This window comes from Gallus gallus, chromosome Z, assembly GCF_016699485.2.
Source record: "Gallus gallus isolate bGalGal1 chromosome Z, bGalGal1.mat.broiler.GRCg7b, whole genome shotgun sequence".
Lineage (NCBI taxonomy): Eukaryota > Metazoa > Chordata > Aves > Galliformes > Phasianidae > Gallus > Gallus gallus.
In genome coordinates this window covers 18061036-18086518 of record NC_052572.1, presented here as the reverse complement: position 1 = coordinate 18086518, position 25483 = coordinate 18061036, and the positions used below count along the sequence as shown (strand labels likewise).

At 38.3% G+C, this 25483-nt stretch overlaps 1 protein-coding gene across 6 annotated transcripts in view; it reads right to left on the bottom strand.

Moving 5' to 3' along the window:
• Nucleotides 1–25483, bottom strand: part of GPBP1 (GC-rich promoter binding protein 1) — a 37913-nt gene that overhangs the window by 11790 nt on the left and 640 nt on the right. For 3 of the 6 annotated variants that reach the window (XM_040656112.2, XM_040656111.2, XM_015277583.4), the window contains exons 2-7: nt 24302–25322; nt 23494–23561; nt 7256–7375; nt 2378–2501; nt 1682–1905; nt 902–968 (exon numbers count right to left, since the gene is read on the bottom strand). In XM_040656112.2, coding sequence (XP_040512046.1) covers nt 902–968; nt 1682–1905; nt 2378–2501; nt 7256–7318 — 478 coding nt within the window. In that variant the 5' untranslated portion in view covers nt 7319–7375; nt 23494–23561; nt 24302–25322. Of the gene's footprint in view, nt 1–901; nt 969–1553; nt 1906–2377; nt 2502–7255; nt 7376–17899; nt 18008–20782; nt 20802–23493; nt 23562–24301; nt 25323–25483 lie in introns of those variants that run through there. The other 3 variants (XM_046905806.1, XM_046905807.1, XM_015277587.4) reach the window with 3 other exon arrangements.

Below are 25483 nucleotides of genomic sequence, written 5' to 3'. Positions count from 1 at the left end.
GTCCCCTGGCAGCTTTGTGCCATTTCTGTCCTGCCATCAGTTCCCAAGAGCAGAGTATGGCATCTCCCTCTGCTCACCCTCCTCAAGGAGCTGCAGGGAGCAGTGAGGTCACCTCTCAGCCTGCTCTTTTCTAGAATGAGCTACCCAGTCGCCCTCAGCCTCTCCTCGCAGGACATGCCATCCAGTCCTGTAACCAGCTTTGTTACCTCCTCTGGATGCTTTCAACAATCTCAACATCAGTTTTCAAGGTGAGGATGCACCAACACTGGATATAGCAGGACCTCTTAATCACTGATTATGTTGTGTTTACTGTACCCTAACGTATAGTTTGCCCTCTTTCTTGCATCTTCAAAAGAAAATATGGCTTTCATATTTCTCTCTAAGCTTCCTAAAAAATTAGTATTTGCATATTAACAGCTCAGTTCAGAGCCAAACATTCCACACTGAGACCTCTATAAACATGACAGGAGTATATGCATACTACCCTAGACACAGCATCAACCAGTTTATCCATCTCCATGTCAAGGTTTCTCTGCAATCTTTTCAACAGCTCTAATCAGTAAGAAGTTCTTTCATACTTTCACAAAGCTAGAAATCATATCACTAATACCAGTGACCCACTTTTAGCACATTTCCTCTTGAGAGACAAATTCTTGACATCCTTACAAAAAAAATGCTCACTCTTTCTAGGCTAAGAACATTAGCTCTGGTTGCATTTAGAGACCAGCAGATTTATATTCAAACAGAAGTGTTACCACTCTTACAAGAAGATTCTCACACTGCAATACTGAAACTTCCTCAATTTCAATCTACATCTTTGTAATATCCTAAAACAAATTCCTGTGTTTTGAATAAAACATTTTTTCTTAGATTTTTGTATTCAAAAATCAAAAATACTCACCCCACACACCTGCTGCTAAAGATTTATTTTGGTTTGGTTCCCTCTCATATTCAGGATTCAAAGATGGCTGAAAGGAAAAGATATCATTATTTAAAATGAAATTTTAAAAGTCTTGAATTTTAGGACTGATTAAATAAATAATCATGACAGTATCTGCTGTCCAAGATTTTTAAATGGAGATAGAATATTCCCCCTGAGCACCAAATTTATCAGTGCTCACTTGTTTCTCTTCTCCAACATTCAAGCAACAGTCAATATCATTATATTAACTGCCAACAGAAAACAAAACAAAACCAAGAAATCCACACCAAAAAAAACAACAACAACCAAAAACAAACAAACAACAACAAAAAAAAAACCAATGGTGAATGGCTCCTCAAAGAGGAAGTTCTGCTTTCCTCTAACACCTCAGAATTCTAGGTTGAAACATAGGATTTCAAATGGCCAGAAAGACCACACTGTTGGTACTTTAGATTACCAAGGAAGGTAATTTTGAAGACTTTAATACATACATATGCCATAGTAAATTATGGCACAAGACTACAAATTCAGAACCCAGATGTAGTTTCGCTTAAACAATAATGAAAATGCAATGATAAAAACTGGAGAGTAAGAAGAGAAACAAGTGGACAAATGACTAATACCCCCTTACCTATGGGAAGGGTGATCCCTTATATGATGATCTGTAACTGGTGAAATCTCATGAAGTAGCTTGTAATGGACAAAATGGCACTTGCAGAAACAACGAAAGCTTGTGTATTATAATTACAATTAACTTACAAAATCCTCAGCCTCAAATTGTTTGGGTACTTCTTTGTCTTCCTTTTTCCCAGTATCATTATCAGGCACATTGTTTTCATGCAGTCCCTGGCTTTTTCCACAGTGGAAAGTGCTGGTACGAGAGCGGGAACCTCCGCCATGGTATCCTCCACGGTGGTTTGTATTTTCTGTACCATTTCTGCCTTGTGAACGCCAACCATTCTTCTCTTTTCTCCCAAAATGCCCTTAGATTTTTAAATTTAAAAGAAACATAACTACAGGTAGTTTTGGAACAACAAAACTACTTCTGCAAAATTGTCAGAGGATTTAAGCAAGCAGCTCTATCTATACTATGAGACATAACTGCATAGTGAATTTAAGTTTTCATTCACATAAGCAGCAGGAAAGACTCACATAACAGCGTTGGAAAAACATGACATAAGTCCAATGTAATGATTACTCAGTCTCCTTTCTTGGCTTTTCATTTACAAGTTGTTGGCCAAATCAACTTAACAGCCTTCTTAAAAGAAATGCACCCAGAATCACACTCCTCTAACCAGCCCATACTCCTGTCTTCAAGATTATCTGACTTTCTGTTGCCTGTTTTACTACAGAACACCGCACTTAACATAAGGCAAAGATTTTTTTTTCTAGTCAGAATGTTAGAAAGCAATGATGTAAATGTATTTAAAACATTTCATGAAATCTAAATTATACCTCCATTAGGCCGCCCAATGTTAGGATCAAACCCATCAGAAGAGTTGTGTCTTCTGCGATTTGCTTCATAACGATTCTCCGTCCACAAAAGATTTTCAGAATGCTTCTCAAAGTTCAACGATGACTGTAAAGAAAATATCTGATTAATAACAAGAGTAGAATCATCAGAACTCTTAACATACATATTATATTGCATATACAATTTTAAAAAAAGATTTTGGGAGATGATACAGCAATTCTCAAGTATATGCATGTTCAAAATTATGTCATCGTCCTTTACGCCAGCAGAACCAGAGGGTATACTTTCCACTCCAGGACACCAAAAAACGCTGAGGACCATGCTTGTGACACACAGCAAAAATCCAAGTGTTCATTTCAGTTTGGCAGCAGAATGGAGACAAGTGATGTGCTACAGTAGAGGAAAAATTTTAAAAAGGTAAGAAAGGACACAAGATCATAGCTGGGAATGAAAGGCAAACATCAAAACTTATAACCTGAAGCCTACGGAACTAAAGCAAAATTGTCCTTTGCAAGAATCTTGTATAAGGCAATGCTCATATCTGAAGAGATGATGAAAGCACATGAAGAAAAAAAAGAGGCTAAGCATAATCTGCAAGGCTATATAAATGCAAGAAGTTCTCGCCATGATAACCAGCTTCCTGTATTCCACAGGATCTACAACAGATACAAAGACCGTAAGAACACTATTAGATAGAGCAAATTCTCTGCTACAAAAAAAATGTTTTTCAACAGAGTCACCACCATTAGCTACGCAGTTTCACCAGCCATGAATGAGATCCACACTCACAAAAATCTGCTCCAACAGAAGTGACCCACTGTCACCATCACCACTGCTGAAACGCACCACCCACTGCCACACTGTGCTCACATATCTCCATCAACTTCAGCAAGTGCCAATGAATGCCAGTGGGTACCATTTTTTCCACATAGGGAAATTCAATGACCACACCTTTGCTTCCTCCGCACTTCCGTGTCAGACACCATTCTATCAGACTGCCCCTCTGCTGCTATCTGTCACACAGTATAAACATCTAATGGGATACTGGAGGGAAGGTTCAGTGTCTACTGCCATACCATCAACATCCACCTCTGACATCACGGACCAACACAATAAAATAGGAGACATTACTTTAAAAGCAGCCTCATATCATTAACACTGACACTACAGAATTCAGATTAATAGCAAATGCAGCTCTGCTTGTTGCCATTAACCCACACATTTTCACAATGCATCATTTAGAAATGGTGTGCAATTTTAGTAACTACAGAGAGAAACACTGAAAACATCACCGTAATGCAGCCATGAACAACACATGCGTGAAAATATAAGCCCAAAAGTTAAATCCAGTTGTTATCTATTAAAACTGAACAAGTTCTAGTAATATTTTAATTATTCCACTGATCAAAATTAGTAGGGGGAAAAAAAAAAGGAAGTCCCAGTAAGAGATTTTGCTACTTTGGGAAGTACGCTGAAAATTTTTTTCCACTACCAACTCTATCAAGGGACCAGCATACAAAAAGAAATCACTATTTCTTCCAACAATACCATTTGCAGCACTCAAGGTGCTGTTCAAAATCAACTATTTAAAATTCAACCTCAAATAAACAATAAACACATTTAAATACAAAGTATGCATTATCAAACTTCATAGAAGTCCCTCTCAATTTGAGACCTGGAAACTCCTTGCAAACTTGGAGATGGGAGCGGAAAGAAGAGAAAAAACAACCATGCAGTCAGAAAACCACAAGAAACTGTCAAGTGATATTACATGGTTAGTAAATTGTAAGGAATCTCCGTATCAGTTATAAGCAAGCTTTGAATTAGTCACCACAAATCCAAAAGCTTCAGACTTGCTGATTGTAGGTAACATTTTAGACGATAGCTTTGCATGTTGATTTACATTACATAACCTGCTAATATTGCCTTTGGGGTTTCATTTCTTTTAATAACCTTGAAGAACAATCACAATTTCACAAAATATAAGTGATAACACTTTACATATACTATTCAAGTCGTACTTGATATAATGCATCTAGAGCTGTGACACTGTGTGCAAAGATCATGCAGTTTCCATTTTCCCCACATGATGGTGATATCAGCCTATCAAGATACTTGCAAAGAAAACAGTAAACTTTGTAATCAAGAGAAAATTTATCAGCAATTTCTGGAAATTGAGAAATTATCTGATTCAATTCAGCCAGCCAAGAAACAAAGCAAAACCGATTTCTGAAGCATAAGTCTTACTGCTTTAACACAAAGTAACAGTTAATCTTGCAAAAAAATAAGTTCACCCTTCTGTCTGCAATTGCCTCAGGCACATTTTACAGAAATCCTTTCAGAAAAATTTTGCCTGCATTCCAAGATGGCTTCACTATTTACATCAGCCCAATTACAGTACTGCACTGATGCACATATATTACTTCCAGGCCTGAACTAAGGCTTCTCAGCAGTTGACTACTCAGCTAAGTGAACTTGGCTACGTAACTAACAGGGAAATTATGTAAGAGATTATCCTTCAGAAGAAATCAGTATCAATAGATGAAGTGGATTTCAGTCAAAGTGTAAGCTGTATCAGTCACGTTAAGAAAGCACATTCACATTCCCAATTTCCTGCCATTAGTTTTTCTAACACTAGCCTTTCACATGTATGAGGAAAGACCTCCAGCAATCCAGGACAGAGAGGGACCCAAATTCCTGGAAAAACAAGTTTCTTACAGTGCCCCCTCAGGGAAACATAAGCTGAAAGGGCAGAGTTCAGTTTCTCCTTTCAAGGCTAAATGCTATTGACACTGTTGCCTCATCCCAACTCCACTCTGTATGAGACACTTCCTTTTTCATCCCATCCTTCACATCCATCTCTCTTATCTGTTCTCTACACTTGCCTTGTTCAGGTACAGGAAGCATCAAACAATTCAAGAAATTACTGGGGGTGGAAAGTCCATGCAGAAGGTCAGATCTGAAATCCTTCTTACATAGGAGTGACAGAACAAACCTAATTATGTAAATTATGAATTACTACACACGGGTAGGACAAAAAAAGACTGTTCAAGTGTTTAGTAACCAAATGGGTCACATATTACAAAATGTTCTTCACTGAAGGAAGAGGTAACACAACAGACAATAGAGCAAAGGTACCGTAATAGAAAAAGCATTCAGCTACCAGGTTTTTGGAATCACATAGCCCAGGTTGGAAGGGACCTCAAGCAACACCAAGCTCCAAACCCCCACCACGTGCAGAACCACCAACCTCCACATTTAATACTAGACCAGGCTGCCCAGGGCCCCACCCAACCTGGCCTTGAATACCTCCAAGGATGAGGCATCCACTTCCTCTCTGGGCAGCCCGTTTTTATAGGCTCTCTTTAGGTACTGTTTAGGTCACAAGGTTCATCTGAACTCCTTCAGGCAAAGACTCATGGAAGACAACAGGACCCACAACAGCTGCTTGCAACAAAACTTCACACAACTGGGGAAGGAGTTGACAAAAAACAACTCATACCCTAAATACATTTGAATAATACTGGGGTACTGCTAGAACTTAAAACGTCAATACAGTGGTATAAATGCAAGTATGCAGGTAAATCTCTTCCAGTAGATTCTTGGAATATGTGGAGAATAATTGCTTTATTGTTGGGACGTTAAACTAAGCCCTGATCATTATTCTTGTGGAAAATACATTCAAAAGGAAAGAACAGATCACAGAGTTAATACTTCAAATCAAGCTGAGTAAAAACAAACAGGAACATCTGGAAACTGATAAGCCTGACGTTCCCTAACAGCAACTGAAAGCTGCTGTTAGACTACCCAAAATAAAGAAGTAAGCTAGTTCTGCATAGAAAAAAAATACAAAGAGTCTTAAGATAAGGGTATCGAATATAAAAAAAAGAAAGTAAATGCATGTGTGCATGTGTGTAGGTACTTAAGTAAAGCAATGAAGACACAACCAGTACTGAGTGCTGACTGTGCAGTGAACAATAGCAAAGGCCTATTTCCACATTTGAGAAAGGCTAAAGATTTCCATGAAAATGAAAGACTAAAAAAAAAAACTTAAACACATTAAATCAAGGCACTATCATTCTCATAGCTGCAGACACAGACTTTACTTTCAAAAGATTAAAAGCAAAGCAGGTCTACAAATAGAAATACCAACTAGATGACACTAGTTTGAAAAGTTCAGTGCTGCCTCTACTTCTGCATTAATACATGTTAAAAAGAATAGAAAGATAAGCCAGAAAAAAAGAAACATTCATACAAGTGATATATATTCCAGAATACCTAAAAAACATAATGTTTCCGGGATTGCTATTTCTTGTTCTGAAGTTAACTTCTGCATTTTTTTTAACTGAGTAGTCATAGCCTAGGTGGAACAGGCACAGCAAGGATGCACAATTACCAACTGAAGAGACATTACAGAAAGTCTATTTCAAAATCATTTTTTTAATCACTTGATTGATCAAATAAGAAAAAAAACATTCTCTAAAATGTGTATGACACAAAGCAAAATCAAAAGCAAGAACATCATTAAGCATATGCCTCAATCTCATTTCCTCTAGCAATACAGTAATTCATTCCAAACTATCAGCAAAGGAAGTTTTAACCCAAGAACAGCTCTGACAATCTGCACAAGCTTCCTTCCCTGAACTCAGCTGTTCAAGCAGAAACTCCTACTCTGGAGGTATGAACTTGATCAAGAAGGTTCAACTATTTAAATCACAACAGTAAGACTTGCCAGACATCACCTGTCATCATCCTTCCCACACCCATGAACAGATGCATATTTTTATAATGACTGATGCTATGACATTTAGACTTGCTTATTAATGAAACTGATGGATCAGAACTACAGAAAGACACACCTTTGTTGACGATGGTGGAGTAGGAAAATTAAGCCAGGCTGGAGCAAAGTCATGCTGCGCCATTTAGGTCCAGTCTCTCCAAATCAATGAAACAAGGCTTTAGCACCTCGTGGCAAGTCCCTGCAATTGGAAAAAAAGTAAACAAGAAATGAGTGCTTTTCAGATGTTTATCTTACATAGATATCACACTTGTCGTGTTTTGATCATTAATTCCTTATGTTTTCTTGTATTATTTTCTCAGACAGATGTGGTTTGAAGTCATACTAGCTTTACTTCATCACATCATATTTGTCCTGTTACTACTGAAGAGTAACACTAATGAAATTTTTCATAAGGGTCATAAAAATAAAACTAACATTCATTCCTTTATTTTCTCTTAGAAACAGGATGGAGGATCTTGTGTAAGGTCTGATCAGAGAGATACTGAAAATTATCACATTGAAATACTTCTTAGTACTGCCCAGAGCAGACAGTAGGAGCTACTTTATTAGCTTCCTAAAAGAAGCTCATTTTTCAAATTAGCCCCTAAAAATTAGTATCAGCCACCATGTTAAGATTCCTCAGCAAAAGACTAAAATGCTTATGGCCACCAATAACCCCATATTTTCACAAGACTGAATTGAAACAGAGCATAAGCATCTAGAGATACTGTCAAAATCCAGTAAAATGGTCTAGATTGAAAATGGACAAGATAAGATAACAGCTTAAGGCAAAATCCAAAAGTACTTTTTCTACCCAAAAGCAAAAAAATATGTCTCAGTAAATGAAAGAACACAAGCTAATACAAACTACAATTCTTAAAGTTGAACTATAGCACTGAAAGAAATGGATGAAACGTTGACAGGATTATAAAATTAACTGAATCAGACTCTACAGCTAGATACTGTAAAACTATCAATGATTAAAATGCATTTTAAGTATGATATATGCACTAATAGAAATTCAGCTAGTAAAAACAATTAACATCCAAATGCATGTTGTAGAGAGAGGCAACATACTGCATAGGAACATGTATTCCTTGCCTTCACATAAGAAAGCACAGATCAGTATGCACAGATGTGTGTTACTTTACACAGTAACTGCTGTAATTTGAGTAAGCTTTAGTAAAAGCTGTGGAATCTGAACTTCATAGCTAATAATAACCAATAATTATTGTTGCATTCTGGCCTGAACTGGGCTATTTCAGACTTTCAATGAAAAAGGAGAGCATTCCAATATCTAAAAAGAAGCTTAGCAGGCTTCTTTTTAATTCAGTTTAATTGCACTAAGTTGAGTTGCTGATTCTTTTTTCTGTCATGAGCTCATACTAACCTTCTTAGGTACCTATGCTCAACATACATTTAGATGTTGTACTGAGAGACATGGTTTAGTGAGAACTATTGGTGACAAGTGGACAGTTGGACTGGATGATCTTGGAGGACTTCTCCAACCTTGGTGTCTCTATGCTTCTATGATACCAGAGCTAAATTATAAAGCAGGATGCACCAAATCAACTAGACTACAATAAAAACGAGTTTAAAAGTATGTGTCACCCATTTAACTTGTCTTGGATTAGTGTACTGAAGTCATCCAATGTGTCCTCCCAAATTAACCTCAACAGAAGTTCCATAAAAAAATTCTAAAGAATCCAATTATGTCAGACTACAAAATAATGAAGTTCTAGAGTCACAGAGCCATTACAAAAAAATGGCTTCTCTTTTTAACCAGCTTTTACTGATTAATCATGATCAGTAATCACACAGAAAACAAAAAACAGTGTACGTTATAAGAGACAAAACAAGGTAAAAGATGCTAAATTAACAGCAAACTAAATGTGAACAGATGAAGGAAAAAAAAAATTCCCTCTTCCTTCCTCAGATACAGCTTCCCACTCCAACTTGCAGAATTGTGAAATCTTTCAAAAGGATCAGAAGAGGCATCAGTCCTGGAAGGTCAGTGAAACAACAAAATAATTTTCAGACCAAGAAAATTATTGTCTAAAAAACAAGAAGAGATTCAGTACAAGCCAGTAAGTACATATGAAAGGATACAGAAAGTATTACCAATGTTTTGGTGAATCAGACATTAGGTGTCTAGTGGGACAAAGGCACTGACATTGTTATTTCTTAATAAATTACTGCAACTGTTTTTAGAGAAGTAGTCAAGCATAGGTCAAACATTACTATTTAATCAACTGCCACGAAGAGTTTGTGTTTGATTCAGTAACATTCCTATCTACCCAGCTTTGACAATCCTGTTTTCATTACAAGCAGGAACTCTGTTTAGATGATCAAGCAAATATTCAATAGCTTTAGGATACTCTTCATTCCCAGGAAGATAGTCCTGGTAAGCTGAAAACAGATCTCAAAATGCGAATGGAAGGCCAGAAAGACTACACTGATGCTTCAGGCAGACCTTGCTATGCTTAAACCACTTAGGGCAGCCCCGCAGAGAATGACTTGGGGACACAGGTGAATGAAAAGCTTGACATGAGACAACAACACACATCTGCAACCCAGAAGGCCAACAGTATCCTAGGCTGCCTCAAAAGAGTGGCCAGCAGCAAGGAGGATGACTGATCCTCCCTGCTCTGCCCTTGTAAGACCACTTCTGGAATACCGAATTCAGGCATGGGGCCCCCAGCACAAGAAAGAAGTAGAGCTGTTGGGGTAGGTCCAGAGGAGGGACACAAAGATGATCAGAGGGCTGCAGCACCTCTCCTGTGAAGAAAGGTTGAAGGAGCTGGGCTTGTCCAGTCTGGAGAAAAGGAGGCTCCAGGGAAATCTCACTGTGGCCTTCCAGTATTTGGAGGGATATTATAAACAGGAGGACTGACTTCTCACATGGTCTGATAGTGACAAGACAAAGTAGAGCAGCTTTAAACTAAAAGAGATGAAGTTCAGGATAAAAGTCAGGAAGAAATTCTTTACTCAGAGTGGTGAGGTGCTGAAAGAGCTGCCCAGAGAAGCTGGTGATGCCCCATCCCTGGAGGCACTCAAGGCTAAGCTGATGGTTCCTGGGCAGCCTGATCTAGCAGGTGGCAATCCTGCCATGGCAGGGGGATTAGAACTGGATGGTCCTTCAGATCCTCCCAACCTAAGATATTCTGTAATTCTATGATTTATAATCACTTAGGTTGTCAAACAACAATTTGATTTCAGGTTGCTTTCACATTAAGTCAAACCAACATCTGAGAAAGATTAACTCTCTTCTATAACATGCCCCAGCACTGAGATGCTCTTGCATCATTTAAAAGGTTTATTTTACAAAATCAGACAAGATTTTTCTTACTTTTTTTTTCTGCTATTCAAATCCATCACAACTTAATCTATTCGCAGTGGTCAGAGATATTTCTGCAATCTATATCCTCCATGGATACAACCTCTATTCAGAGTTGTGCTACTAATAAATGTAATAAGCACACAATATTTCATTGCTGCAGTTATCAATAAAAATAGTGAAGAGACATATTTGGCCTATGAGATCTCATTCACTTGATGTACACTTTCAGCTTAACATCCTACAAGAGCTTCCTTTACAAAGCCTCAGGAGCCTCTAAGGCAAATAGATAGAACTGATACTCCATTCATTTTTTGAGCAACATTTCAGAATTACAGGACTTGTCCTACCTTCAACTAAAAATGCTCATGATTTATACAGAATTAAAATAAATAGTATGCACCCACACAGGCATTAACAAGAACCTGCTTTAATTACACTGACAGACAATGAAGAACTCTAACTAGCACACCACACATACACACCACATAGCAGATCAACCATTGTTCATCTGCACAGACAAAACAGCTGTTGCACTCCCAGCTGTGAACTAGACAACAAATGTATTGCAGTAAGCTCCACAGTGAACACAGTGATTCCACTGCTTTCAGAAGTTCCCAAGGTAACAAAAAATTAGGCCCAAAGTAGATCATAGTCATAAATTCATCATTTCCTCGTAGCACAAACTCAACACAACACTGCTATTAACAGAAATATTATGAAAGCTAACTTGGCTTAGGCTGACTACCACCAATGAAAAGCTGAACGATTTTAAAAAGAAAAAAATATTGAAATACTGTTATCGTCACACTTTTAACTTTCAAACACATTTAAGTTTCTTTAATCAGACTGCTCAAAATATCTAGTCATGTCAGCAACAGTTTCTCATGTCAGATTCAAACACCACACAGTGAATTCAGGAAAAAAGAAACCTTCCACAGGCAGCTCATAAATGTAGGATTCCAGACTTGTAAAACTTACATTTTGCCACATATATGAAGTCCGATTGTCAACAATAATCACAGAATTGTAGAGGCTGGAAGGGGCCTCTGGAGATCATCTAATCCAACCCCCAGCTCCCTACAGGAGCCTGCACAAAAAAGCACTGAGATGGGTCTTGGATATCTTCAGAGAAGGAGACTTCACATACCCTCTCTGGGCAGCCTGTTCTCAGTGCTCTGCCACCTCTCAGTAAGTTTTTCCTCAGGTTCAGATGGAACTTCCTATTTTGCATTTTGTGCCCATTATCACTTGCTCTCTCTATGGGCAGCACCAAAAAAGAGCCTCGCCCCACCCACTTGACTCCCACCCTTTAGATAGTTATAAGCATTGATAAGATTCCCTCTTAGTGTTCTCCAACTCCAAATAAGGCAGTGAGCGCCAAACAACAACGAACAGTTAACTCCAAATGATGTATAGTTGAAGAGATTTGTTATGAAGTTAATACAGTCCCCCCAATCTGAGCAACGTGAGCAGCTGAAATGAGCAAATTGCATCCAGCGTAAATTACAAATATCCAAAAAAGATGGAGTGGGTATGTTCTGATGTTTTGGGGTTTTTTTTGTTTGTTTTTTGTTTTTAATGTTATGTTTGTTTTGTTTTACAGTTAACAGGGTCCTTTTTTTGACAAAGTATTTTTCTCCAGTTTTAAAGTATCTGGAAGCATACACTTTCCAGGAAAACTGATTTGTCTTATATCAATATTCAGGTCAGCTTGAAGAGGCAATGCACACTGAGACAAGGAAAGTAAAAGGCAACTGCACAAATCACAAGTCAAGGATTCCCTGAGAAGGCTAAAAAAACCCCAAACCATCTAGAGCCAATTACCAGAACTCTGCATGAGAGAAGGGGGAAAAAAATAAATAAATAATGGAGCTAAAAAACTATCACTAGTTTGTGCTTACCAAATCAAATAAAGAAATCAAATCTTAAAACAGTACAGTCAGGTCTTACCTAAACTACTACTTTTTTTCTTTTTCTTTTGAAGTCATCACAGAACAAGATACAGTCATCACAGACAAGACAAGCCTCTTCAAAAACTTCCTGGCTTTCTCTGCCTCATAAAACAAAAGAGCTAAGATGCATTTGGTCATAAATATCTAAGGAGTAAATTCCGCTGAGAAAAAAGGTGTTTTATTCCAAAACATTAAAAAAGTAGAAGAGAGAACAGTCATGACAAATTTAGTCTGGAAACGAAGTTCTGAAGATCAGAAAACAGGGCAATTCAGATAAACATTCAAATCTGCCCAATCCTATTATGTTTAGAAGTCAGACACTAATAATTGCTATGTGTTAAGCTGCAAAATTACACAATGCATGTACACAAATATAACCTTGTAGTAATTAAGCCAAATTTTCCCTTCTTAGGTGATAATCTCAGAAAGTCCCTCTGAAAATGCTGTTTTGAATCAATAGAGTTTAAAAAATAAATTTTCTAAATGTGAAGACAAGAGATTGCAACCAGCACATGAAACAAATTTGTATTTCTTTTTCTGCAGTAGCAGAGTTCATCATAGTACAAAAGCAAAGACAGCCTGTATTCACAAACATTCAGATTAATGTATAAAGTACTTTGAGCTTCATCTTACTTACAATTCTCACATTATACAGAACTCTTAACTTCGTATTACTGAGAAAAATTATCCAACAGCCAAAATAACTAACATTTTAATTTTGTTTCCAAAGCTTGCTTGTTATCTAAAAACTTCCAAGCAGTCAACACAAAACAGGAACACAGAACACAGAAACCACGGAGATCCAATTGAACAAACTATCCAAAATAGGCACCTCACGTTTAACACAGGTTCTCATATTTTAACAAAATTTGTTTCATTTCTTGCAGTTAAAAATACATACTTTTCCCCCTTACAATGATGGAAAAAAAAAACAAAACATGGAATGCTTACTCATTCTCATACCACTTGTCCTAATTAGAGACTCCTGCCACCAGAACTATGCTGGTAAGAGACTTCACCCTCCTTCACTCCTGTATGATGTCACTAAATAGGCAGGCAGACAGGCAGTACATGGCAGACAGTTCTAACTACAAAGTGTAAGAGCATTAAAGACTACCCACAGTGTAGAACCCCAGTAAGCACATGCTAGTCCAGCTCATATCTCTACACAGTACATCAAAAATGGGAATACAGTGCAGACACACAGCACAGAGCAACCGTACAGTCACTACAGGCAGAATCAGGTGGATTTACAAACTCACTTAGCTGCAGCGACAAACCAGAAAACTTTTGTACCAGTAAAAGCCATGGAGTAAAAGGATAAGTCATGCAGTCAGGCCTAGTAAGGTCTGACACGTCAGGCATCTATAAAAGCCTGCAAGCAATTTAAACAAAGCTTTAAAGTAAAAATGCAAATCTCAAAATACTGGAACCTTTATGACATAGCCTGAATTTCTCCATGTGTTAGAAATTCATATTGTCTAGCACTGCATCTGCTAACACTGTAGAAAAATAATTTCCTTTACAATAGTTTCTAACTTGGCCTTAAAAATATCAAGGTAACAAAGGATATTGAGGTTTGGAGTAACTGGTTACACAAAAATTAATTTAAGTCGTCACTCCAGCTCTACTATAAAGATAATCTTTTATTCAGAATTTCTGGTACTACAAATATCTGCTGAACAGAAATGAAGCTGGAAGAAATCCTCTTCGCTCTGTTTGCCTAATTACACAACATCAAAAGCAGCTAAATGGCATCTCTGGAAGTACATAATACACTTCAGGAGTTGGAAGAGTGACTCCCATGAAAATTCCTCTCAAGTACTGGCTGCATAAGTGGATGGGCAATGAGCAGAGGAAGCAGTTGTAATTGAAGCGCCCTTTGATTGCTCTGAAGCACAGGTATCCTGCTTATCTTTCGTTTTCAATAAACAGGCTAAATAAGAAAAAAATGAGCATGATTATTAAACTACAGAATCCTGAGAAGACCATGAAAATAACAGTTTCTTTAACTGCTTGAAATTTTCGAAACTATTTTCATTTTTGAATGGTCTACGTAGCTCTAACAAAACAAAATACATAGTACCACATTTTTAATACAATTAACTACAAACACTACAACAATTCTATGACTCATTGGAACCAAGCTTTTAAAACATAAAATGCTACCTTTTGTTTTACCAGGTCCGCGCCCATTACACACCAGAGAAACACCCCAATAAAAAGCACAACTCTTCAGTCTATCTGAGCAGTTATGAACTTCAACTTGTAACAGTCTCCCAGGCCATGCTGTCTCAACCCTTGTCTCAGAAGGCTGCAGTCCTTTCAATAGCATTAACCAAAGTAGGTCTCTCTCAATACTTTCATCTTCACACAATTGAATGGAAAAGCATGAGTTTAACAGCTTAGAGGTTCTGAATCTAGAAAGTATTTTTTTTTTTAATTATATCAAATCGTTCTGAAAGACTGATCAAGTTGCACTTCCTTTGAATATCAAAATGTTTTATCCTGGAATATATATTTTCACAAGTCATCCAAAAAACGACTATGTCCAGTTGCATTCAGAACATACCCACACACAGAGTCTACAACAACCTTTCTGTACACTCTATTCCAGTGTTTGACCACGTTCACAGTTCAAGTTTTCTCTTGTGGTCAGACTGAATTTTCAATGTTTACTTATCCTCATTGCTTCCTGTTCTGTCATGTCCCTGCTGAGATCTAGTTCCCCTTTCTTCATTCTCTCCTACTGAGTACTACGCCTATGGATAAGATCCCTATGAGCCTCTCTTCTCCAGGCTGAACAGTCTCAGCACTCTCAGCCTCCCCTCTATGAAAGACACTCCAGTCTCTTCATCATCATTGCAATTCCTTTCTACAGAATTTTCCCTTCACCGAGCTTCCTGAGATTCCTCTCTCTTCAGTTCTCCAGCCTGCCCAAACACTTAGTTTAACAGCCACTCCTCCCAGTTTTCTATCATCTGCAAATTTGCTGAGGTGAACTCTGCCTCATCATCCAAGTCATTAATGGATGTGTTAGGGATTATTGGCTCCAGTACTGAACACTAAGGTATAACGCTAATAAATTCTTTCAAATGGACTTCATGCCACTGATCACAGCCCTGATGGGATGTGCTTACCCGTTCAGCCCACTTTTGGATACACCTAATTATTCACTTACCTAACACATACTTCATCAACCTCTCTATGAGGATGCCATGGAAGACAGTCTCAAAAGCCATAAACAAAATCCACTGTTCTTTCACCCACCAAGCTGGTCAACCCATCAAAATTATTAGCTTGGATAAGCATGATTTTCCCTTCAGAAATTCATGCTCCTTGCTCACAGTCATCTCTCAGTCATCTCTTGGTCACTGTGTGTTTGAAAATATTTTTCACTATGAGTTGATCTACCATCTTACTCTGGGCTGAAAAAAGGCTGACCAGTTTGTAGCTCCCTGGATCCTCTTTCTGATGAGAGGATTAACACTGCCCTCTTCTAGAGCCTCTCCCATCACAATAACTTTTCAAATACAATCATTAAAGAGCCTTGCAACATTTGCCAGCTCACTCAGTACTTGAGGGTACATCCAGTCAGTCCCCACAGACTTCTGTGAACCTTTAAGTTCACTTTAAGTTTTCTCCTACCTGATCCTTCTCTACTAAAGGTAGAGCAAAAACTTCAGCAGAACTTTAATGAGAAGGGCATGAGATCAGAGACCATCCCCACCCAATTTTAAGAGCACACCGTTTAACTTGTCTAACCAGTATTTAGCAAGCAAAGAAAACAGTCTATCCCACTGGTACTTAAGAGAACCAGCTTGCTGGGAGTTTCCTCGGTACATAAAGCAAAAATATTTCCCTTCCCTTCAATACTGAAACAGGTCTCATCACTGTTGGTGAGAAACATTTGAGTCTATAATAACTTTAATAACTTTACCATAAAAAAAAAACAGTTTTGCCTTCTCATAATGTCCTAGCAGAATCAAACAGATGAAAGCAGTGATATCCTTGTATGTTGTAGTAGGCGTCTTGCGGGGGTACGGGATGTACGGGACAGGCCTCTCCCTAAGCATAGAGAGACAGTGCTATCGTGCTGACCTTGATGCAGAGAAAACAGGAGAAGAAAGATGAGAAAAGAATGTGGAAACAGCCAAATAAGGCACGTTATCTGGTGTGAACCAATCAGAGTGGGACATGACAGCACGGTTTTGTAGGTAAAAATACATATAAGCTGTGTTTAGTAGTGAATAAACGCCATTTTGCTGCTCATCATATTGGTGTGTGTCTGCAGTCATTTGGCCCTGATCAGCTAATTGGTCAGTGCGCGCAGAGGGCTAACACAGGTGGCTAACATCATTGTTGCAGAAAGCAACACTTGTAGTATGAAAAAAAAACTGGTCAAAATGATAGCAAAACAGCTCCAGCATCTAGAATTTAAGAATATAATTTACTAAAAGACCACGCTTTTTAATTATCACTATGTTAAACACAGCCCACTTAAACAGAGCCAATAAAACTTTATAAGAGAACAAATTTTTAAAATAATGTTAAAAGTTAAGGGAAAAACTTGGCAGCTTGCAACCAACCCACTATTCACCAAATGAAAGGAAAAAATGGCATTTATACTTCTCAGGCTTCGTGGATAGCATGAATTATTTTACAGGAAACTTCCAGTGACATTAAGTGTTGTAGTAGGCGCTTGATGGGGATACGTGCTGTATGGGACAGGCCTCTCCCTAAGCATAGTGAAAGGGTGCTGTTGTGCTCAGACAGACTGTCCTTGCAAACGAAGTAAACAAGATAAGAAGGCGAAGGAATGAGGAGACAATAGGAGCCAAATAAGGAATTGTGGTAAGGGTCTAAGATCCAGTACGGACGAATCAGGACGGGGCACGATAGCTTAAGTAAAGGTATATAAGCTGTGCTTAGTAGTGAATAGACGCCATTTTGCTGCTCATCGTATTGGTGTGTGTCTGCAGTCATTTGGCCCTGATCAGGTAATTGGTCAGTGTGCGCAAGAGGGTTAACACAGGAGGCCAACATCACAGCTGCAGAAGGCAACAATTAAGTATTTCGCAAATTGCTAGAAGATGAAAACAAAATGCATTATGAGCTCAAATAAGTAGGAAGGAATGCTTGAAAATTGTGAGTGAGATGAGACAGAAAAAAACGCAGCTTTCAGCCACAAATTCCCCAAGTCAGATTGTATAGGAAGATACAAATTCAAATTTCTTAACTTCCCCTGAAGACTATTTTACAACCTCAGTCTGTTGATCTGCATGCAGAAATTCATGAACCAATAAATGTTATGAGCACACATATGCACACAACTAGTTTTTTTTAAAAAAATCTAAAGTTAATATGCATGTGTATCTAAGTAGCATATACCCTATGATCTTCTACATACCATCTGACAGATTATTATTACCTTAAGTACAGCACACCACAAACTGTGTGTGGGATCCTGAAGTTCTCTCTTCATTTACAAACTTCTTTGACAATTCACCCTCACTTTGTCATTGTAATACTAGCATATCTATAGATGGGATAAAAGTAGGTTGTAAGCCATCAGCATCAAAATACATAGTTAAGTATTATTCAGTGTCTCACGTTTGTTGCTACTGTTGCTACTTTGCTTTCTCAGTAATAAGCTGCAGCAAGGTTATCAAATCCTTCTTACTGAGTCAGAAAGGCAAACCAAGCATATACAAAAAGCATGTATAATGATGCCTTACAAAAGAGTGATCATCAACAACAACGGAATGGAAGGGAGAAGACACACACAGTTCTCTACAAGAGAATCAAAACGATGTTCACGCTACCAGAGATGTCAAGTACCAACTATACTTCACCACATTACAACAAAAGAAGTTATTTTGCCAAGGTCAAAGAGCTTTCCAGAGAAGCAGAGGGAAAACTACTTGGTTAAAATAGAGCAACTTTGAAATAACAAAGCTACAAAATAAATTGATCCTACAGTTATTTCATCTTAGGCTCACTTGAAATGTTCACATTGCCTGACAAAGTATCTGTTAATAGATACTTTGCTACAAAACAGCTACAAAAAAAAAAATAGTACACGCTCAAGTCCTACCCACCTGATAACAAAGTCTCTCTCCTTCATTAACAGAAATAAATACTCAGGATTTTTCTCAATTTAGCAGGCAACTTAAATAAATCAGATGTTCTTCCTTCTGTCGCAAAATTTCATTTTAACAGAATTTTTTTTGTGGTCCTTCTCTGGTATCTGTTGTCAAGAGCAGTGCCAATTTCAAAGACAAGCAAGTGTATGCTCCAAAGACTTCTGTTTAAACTTTATACCTCTTAATTTTTATTCCCTTTGTAGAGAGAGAACTTCCTTACACTCTCATTCACTTTGCTTGAACAAAGCAAAACCAGCTAAGACAAGTTACTTTGCTATCCAAAATCTGTATGCTAATAAGAGAAATTAATACATAACACAAGCTTTGTAGTTCTTGAAAACTGAAAGACTTCTACTTATTGCAAATTGCTGAAAAACCACAACTATTCGAACAAAAGATTATTTATTTATCTTATGTTCTCTCCCTGAAGGTGCACAGCCACAGGTGTTACAGAGCAAGCTTTACAACTAAGCTTAAAATATATTAAAAACAAAGTGGAGGTGTCAAACCACCCTATTCTATACTTCACCACAGAACAGATTTCACAGATCTAAGATGATTTACAAACAGATTTGAGATATGACAGTTTTCTCAAGTTCTATCACTGTCTAAAATGTATCACTGAAGACTTACACCTCTACTAAAAGTGAAGGAAACAGCAGAACCTTTGAAGGTCTTCTCTCACATTGGGTCAACCAAACATTCAGAATTTCTTAAACAATCTAGCTGAAGTTTCCTCTTTCTCCACTACATTACTGTAAAGTAAGTACAGCGTCCAGTTTGTTTCACTGTCCCTACCATCCAATACAGAACTATTCCAATGAGAATTCTGGTACTAAAAAAATATTTTGTTTTTGTTAATATACCTTCTTGTCCTGTCTCTAAAAGAAGTATGAGAACTAAAGTTTCCTGTGCCAGTAACATGATGAATTCCTCCATCAGATTTGAACACCATCAGCAGTACAATGACAAGCCAAGTATGAGATTTTTTTTAAGGTGCATCCATCAATTTCAGACCTCCAGCACTGTGTGCAGGATTCCACGCCACTGCGTAAGGACATGCAACTATTACAGCGTGTCCAAAGGACTACAAAGTTACTGAAGGATCTAGAGGACAAAGTGTGTGAGGAGCGGCCGAGGCCCCTGGGTTTGTTCAGCCCATAGCAGAGGAGCTGAGGGGAAGACTCATGGTAGCTGCAGCTCCTCACAGGGAACAGAGGGCAGTGCTGAGCAATGCTGTCTGTGACAGTGACAGGGCCTGAGGGAACGGCATGGAGCTGTGTCAGGGGAGGGGCAGATGGGAGGTAGGGACAGGGTCTGCACCACAGGGTGGTCAGGCACTGGAGCAAGGTTCACAGGGCAGCGGTCACAACTCCAGCTGTTGGAGTTCAAGGAGCATTTGGACACCAGTCTCAGATATAGGGTTTGGATTTTTGGCAGCTCCTGCGTGGAGCCTGGAGTTGGACTCTGTGACTCCTGTGGGTCCCATGCAACTCAGGATATCCTATGATTCTATTAATTTTTTTCAACATTTAAGTTAGCACATTCTCTGGTAAAGACAAATCCCTAAGACAAAATACTACAGTGACTTAGCAAAAACAAAACAGGAAAACAGGAAAAACATCTTCATTTCTACTTATGGCTACCCAAGATCCCAACGTGAGCATGACTCAACTAAAGAACACTTGCTACCTTTGTTTTATGTAAGTATTTAGAATGTCAGTAGACTTCCCAATAGACCACTGTTATAAAAATCACAAATTCTGCTCTCTATAATTTGGTCCTCTTTTTCTGTATAGATGTTGTTTGCAAGCAACAGGATTTAGATCACTCCTATGCCTCATGCACTACAGTGTCACAAAAATCAAACTACCTTTTAATAGACCTTTTAGAAACAGTAAGTTTATGAGAAAGATGAGAATAACTTTTTCACCTTTTTCATCCAAAGAAGCTTTTCCTTCTTGGAGTGTATGAAAATTGAAATTACATATATACACAGAGAGAGAATCAAAGAATCATCAAGGTTAGAAAAGACCTTTAAGATCATCCAGTCCAGCCACCCACCTATCACAATATACAGTACATATACTGCAGCACAGATTAACTTCCTTATTTGGAGGTAAACTACAACCAGGTTCCTTTTACTTGAAATCCTAGACTTGCACTACCATTCAGTGGAAATCCAAGTAAACACTGATCTCTTGCCCTCTGCAAGGTTCAAAGTCCAAAAGCTGAAGCGTTACAGCAGTAACATCACCCTTCAGAAAAGCATACATAATATAACAACATCGCTGGAGTAGTTTTGCATTTTGGAGTCTTCACAAGGAACCTGAAGAAAAAGAAGTTGTAAAAGATAGCAGTTTTGAAATATCCTGAGCAAAATAAAGCTGGAAACCAATCCTATATATTTCAGCTGTTTTGCAGAGTATGCTTACCCTCTACCAAAAAAATAAAGGCAATGATTGTGGAAAAGCTGGCAGCACCACAAACAGCATTATCACCAGTCACTGTGTAACATTACTGCTCAGCAACACAGTAACAAAAAAGCAAAAATGGTGCCAAGCCTCATTCAAGTTCATTTTTAATCAGGCCTGCGAACAGTTGTTCTTGCAGAAGAAATTCTACTCTCAGCACTATAAGAAACAAAAGCACCTGTCCCAGAAGTCCTCGATCACTGTCAAACTGTTTTATCCACACGTTTTAAACAGAAGAAACCCGCCAGAAGTGGGCAGTGGGAAAAAGGAGCTTTTTTTTTTTTTAAGTGCATTACTTTGCACTGTGCTAAGAAAGCACATTATCTGCACAGTTGTCCTGTAACATTTTACACATTTAACTCCACTTAAATGTTGCTGCACATTTTAACTCTGCTTACACTTAAAAGTTTCCATGAGAAGCATTTTTTCCACATAGCAGAGCAGCCTCCACTGCTGACAAAAATTCTCAACAGAAACCAATCCATTTCAGGATTCTATCAGATTAAAAAAGCCAAACTGCTTAGAATTATTCTAGTACAAAAGTCATGTTTATGTCAAGGCTCAAAGTATAATCTCCCTGGAGCAAAGACCTTGACTTCATACTCATCTGCAAACCACTTAACAGACTGTCAGTACTACACAAATAATAACATAAAGAAGGTATTAAAGTGGACCAGCATGCTAAATATGGCCTCCCCAATGGGCCTCACCCTACTACACAGGTCACCCTGAAACTAATGCCTCCTAAACTGCAACAGATACAAAAAGCACAGTAACACTATTGATAGAGCGAATTCTTTACCATGAAACAGTCACCACTATTAGCTATGCATTTCGCCAGCCACGAACAAGAGCCTGCATGCTACCCTCACAAAAATCTGCACCACTGGGCATGACTGCTGTCACCACTGCTGAAACACATCACCCACTGCCTCACCGTGCTCACATCCATCGTTTGGGCTCCATCAACATTAAGTAAGTGTAGATGAATGCCAATGGGAGCCATTTTTCCACACACAGGAATTCACCAAAACACTTTGCTTCGTACCCATTCCTATGTCAGATGCTATTCTGTCAGACTGCCCCTCTGCTGCCATCTGTCACATTGCAACAACACCGAATGGAATATCAGCCAGAAGGTTCAACCTCTCCTGCCATACCACCCACCATCTGCCTCTGACATCATGAGCCAACACAATAAAATGGGAGGAAATACTTTCTGAGCAGCCCTTGTATAAATTTAGTTCAGGCTACAAGGGCAGTCATAAAGCAAACATGAATTTATGTCAAATATATATGCAAGCAAATCAGACCAACTGCACTTTCCAAGTATTAACATTGTGAAAAAGAAAACAGCCCTACCAGCAGCCAGAAAGATTTGGAGAGATATAATAAAGCTAAAAAGCTAAATCTCCAAAATATCCAGAAAAGAGAGACTAGAAAAAGATGCAATTTCAAATACTAAGAGGAGACATGCGGCTCCTTAATTTCAGTGACACCCACCTCTCCCCCAAATTAAGAGGCAAAAGTCTATCATAACACTGAAAATTAATAGCTTGAAAAATAAAGCAGAATTCGCTTTTTGTATTACTTAAGAATAGGTACTTGTATTGCTATGTTTGTGGGCATATAATAGACAAAATATAATTAAATGGCCACTTAAGCCTGAACTCTTTCCATTCACCAAATGGTTTCAAGCAAAACACAAGACTACTTCAACTAAAAGAATGAAGAAAATCCTTCTCTGTTGGTTTGGTTCTTTTACATGTGGCTCAATTCATTCACTCAATCGCCAGCCACACTAAAAGACTCAATGCAGGAAAGCCCCAGGCCACAGCCACAAGAGATTACTGAAACAGATTCCCATTCATCTCCAAAGTTTACGTATTTTCAGAACAGCAAAACTGAAATAGAAGTTAAAATATTAGAACAGCAACACCATTCAAAAAAGAATGCAAAATGCTGAAGCTCAATCAACTTTCGGAAACCCAGAAGACACCACATAGAAACAGAACTACTAAAGTGATACAGAGAAAACTGTTCAGATGCAAGTCTTTCATTCCTGGTCAAAATAAAAAGCCACAGGAAAAAAAAAAAAAAAAATCTGGCACTCCTTAGACACAGCTTCCCAAGCTTAAAATTACTTCTCTACCAGCTATTATGTGTCATCTTCCCAAACACCCCTGCAATGCCCTTACTGAGGGCATTTTATGAGCTCAGTATTAGTAATACTTCAGCACTGCAGAACCTCTGACAAACTTTTGAAAATTTAAGGACTACAATAAATCTATCACCTTCACCAGACAGTGAGTTTATAGTTTACCAAAAAATGCTTTAATTGTTTCAAGCTTGACGATTAGTTGTGGAAGGAAAGAGGAGTTTTATTTAGTAAAATTACCACTAACTTTTGAATTAAGTTGTTCTGTCCATCTTAATTTTCTTCTAAGTAGTATCAATTCAGTCCAACGCAAACCTGCAGAGAAAATATAATAAATATATATTAATTTCTACATTGAGAAACGTTTAACTACTGGAGGAGGAGATGGCAGCAGAACAACTAACAGTAACATGTAAAATTTGTTAGCTAGCCAATATATCTTGGTTTTGAAGCCTTCCCAAAGTGGGTTTACTTTTTTTTGTTATGTTACAGTTTCAAATCAGACTCATTCCCCTTACAGAATAGGAAACTACTTTGAACACAGCCTTAACAGAACAATACATTAAAATACCAGATTGCATAGATAGTAAATAAACAACTGGCTTCCATATTTAACAAAGAATAGTGGAAAGCTATCAAAAAAACAAAGCTACATTATCATTACCTTCATGCTGTAAACATGTCTGAAGAAAACTAGAAGACAAGTTACCCAGCAGATTTGTTCAAGAAGTGTAATAGCTCACTGTCAAGTTTAGGAGGTGATAAGTTACTTACAGATTCTGTGTAGAAGTATGTATTTTTTAATCTCACAGAAAAAAAAAAAAAATCACACTCCTACTTACAAATTGTTCTTGTAGTAGGGCATGTATTCTTCAATCTTTAGAGACATTCCAATAATTATCAAAAGTGGCAAATAAAAACTAGATTCTGCTAGCTCATTTTAACATTAAAAAAAAAACAACACAACCACATCCTCCAGACAGTTAATGCCACTGATTTAAACATCCTACTGGTGTTTGTTTAAGCGTAAACTGATGCACAAACACAATACTTGCCTAATCCAAGAGGACCGCACAAGGTGTTAGCTCCACGTGTTTTATACTTTTCCAGTTTGTTTTCCTTGAGATAATATCCCAAGTTCTTGTTGATACTACATTCGTAGCTGTTTGACATAGGTTTGACCTCACAGGAATCAGCTACCCATCCTTCTTGCTTATAGATTTCAAAATCTACCAAGTCTCTCACTCAAAAAGTTTGTTTTCTCTTTGAAAGCTTTTTCTGTCATCTATTCCATGAATGTATCACTATAAGAAACATCAGCTCCAAATGAAATAAATACACTTTTTATGTCGCAAACTGTAAAGCTGAAAATCCAAATTTCACATCTGAACCGAGGAACACATCTTCATTCCAGGTAACTGAAGCATCTGTAAACAACAGCTATCTAGATACCGCCATGTTGCTTACTGGCAACAACATTTTCCCAAAATATTAAATAAAAGAAAAAAGAAAAAAAGATAAACAGACTTCTGTTAGGCTCTTCATTTAGAAAATAGGTCGCACTGCAAAACAACAAAAGGCTACGTCAGAAAATCTAAAAAATAATATAAGGGTAATAATATCTGCCATGAAACTTTTCAGTAACGTCCATACAGTGACTCAGGCTGCATCTGACTTGGAGACAGTCTACAAATCCAGTTGTAGACAGAGTGGTGCTCAGAAGAAAAAAATGCCTAAAAGCACTTCATCTGGATAGCAAAAGCATTCCAAACTTGATAAACTCAGCCGTGTATCCATGCCACACGCACGAAACTGTCCGAGGGGGAGATCCTCTGCACTTTCAGAAAGAGAACGCTCAGACTTGGAACTCCCAATCCCCTCCGCGCCGTCCGCTGACCGCTTCTGAAGGCTGTTCAGGAGGAAACACTCGGACAAATAATCCCCAACAGCGTCCGGTGCTTCTCGGCTTTGAAAGAAAGTGGCTGCGGCAGATCGGCTCCCACCGCTCTTCCTCCCCAACACCAACAGCTGAGGCAAAAGGCTCCGACACCTAGTGCTCTCCGTAACGCCCACTGCCTACGGGAAGAAGAACCAGTCATCACTTATCCGTTCTGGATTCAGAATCGGCGCTGCACAGACAGGCACATCCGAACCTCCACAGACACGCGCATGCGGTCAGCAGGGGAACCCCAACTCGGAGGGCTGAGCGCGGCACTCGCACCCCGCAAAGGCTGCGG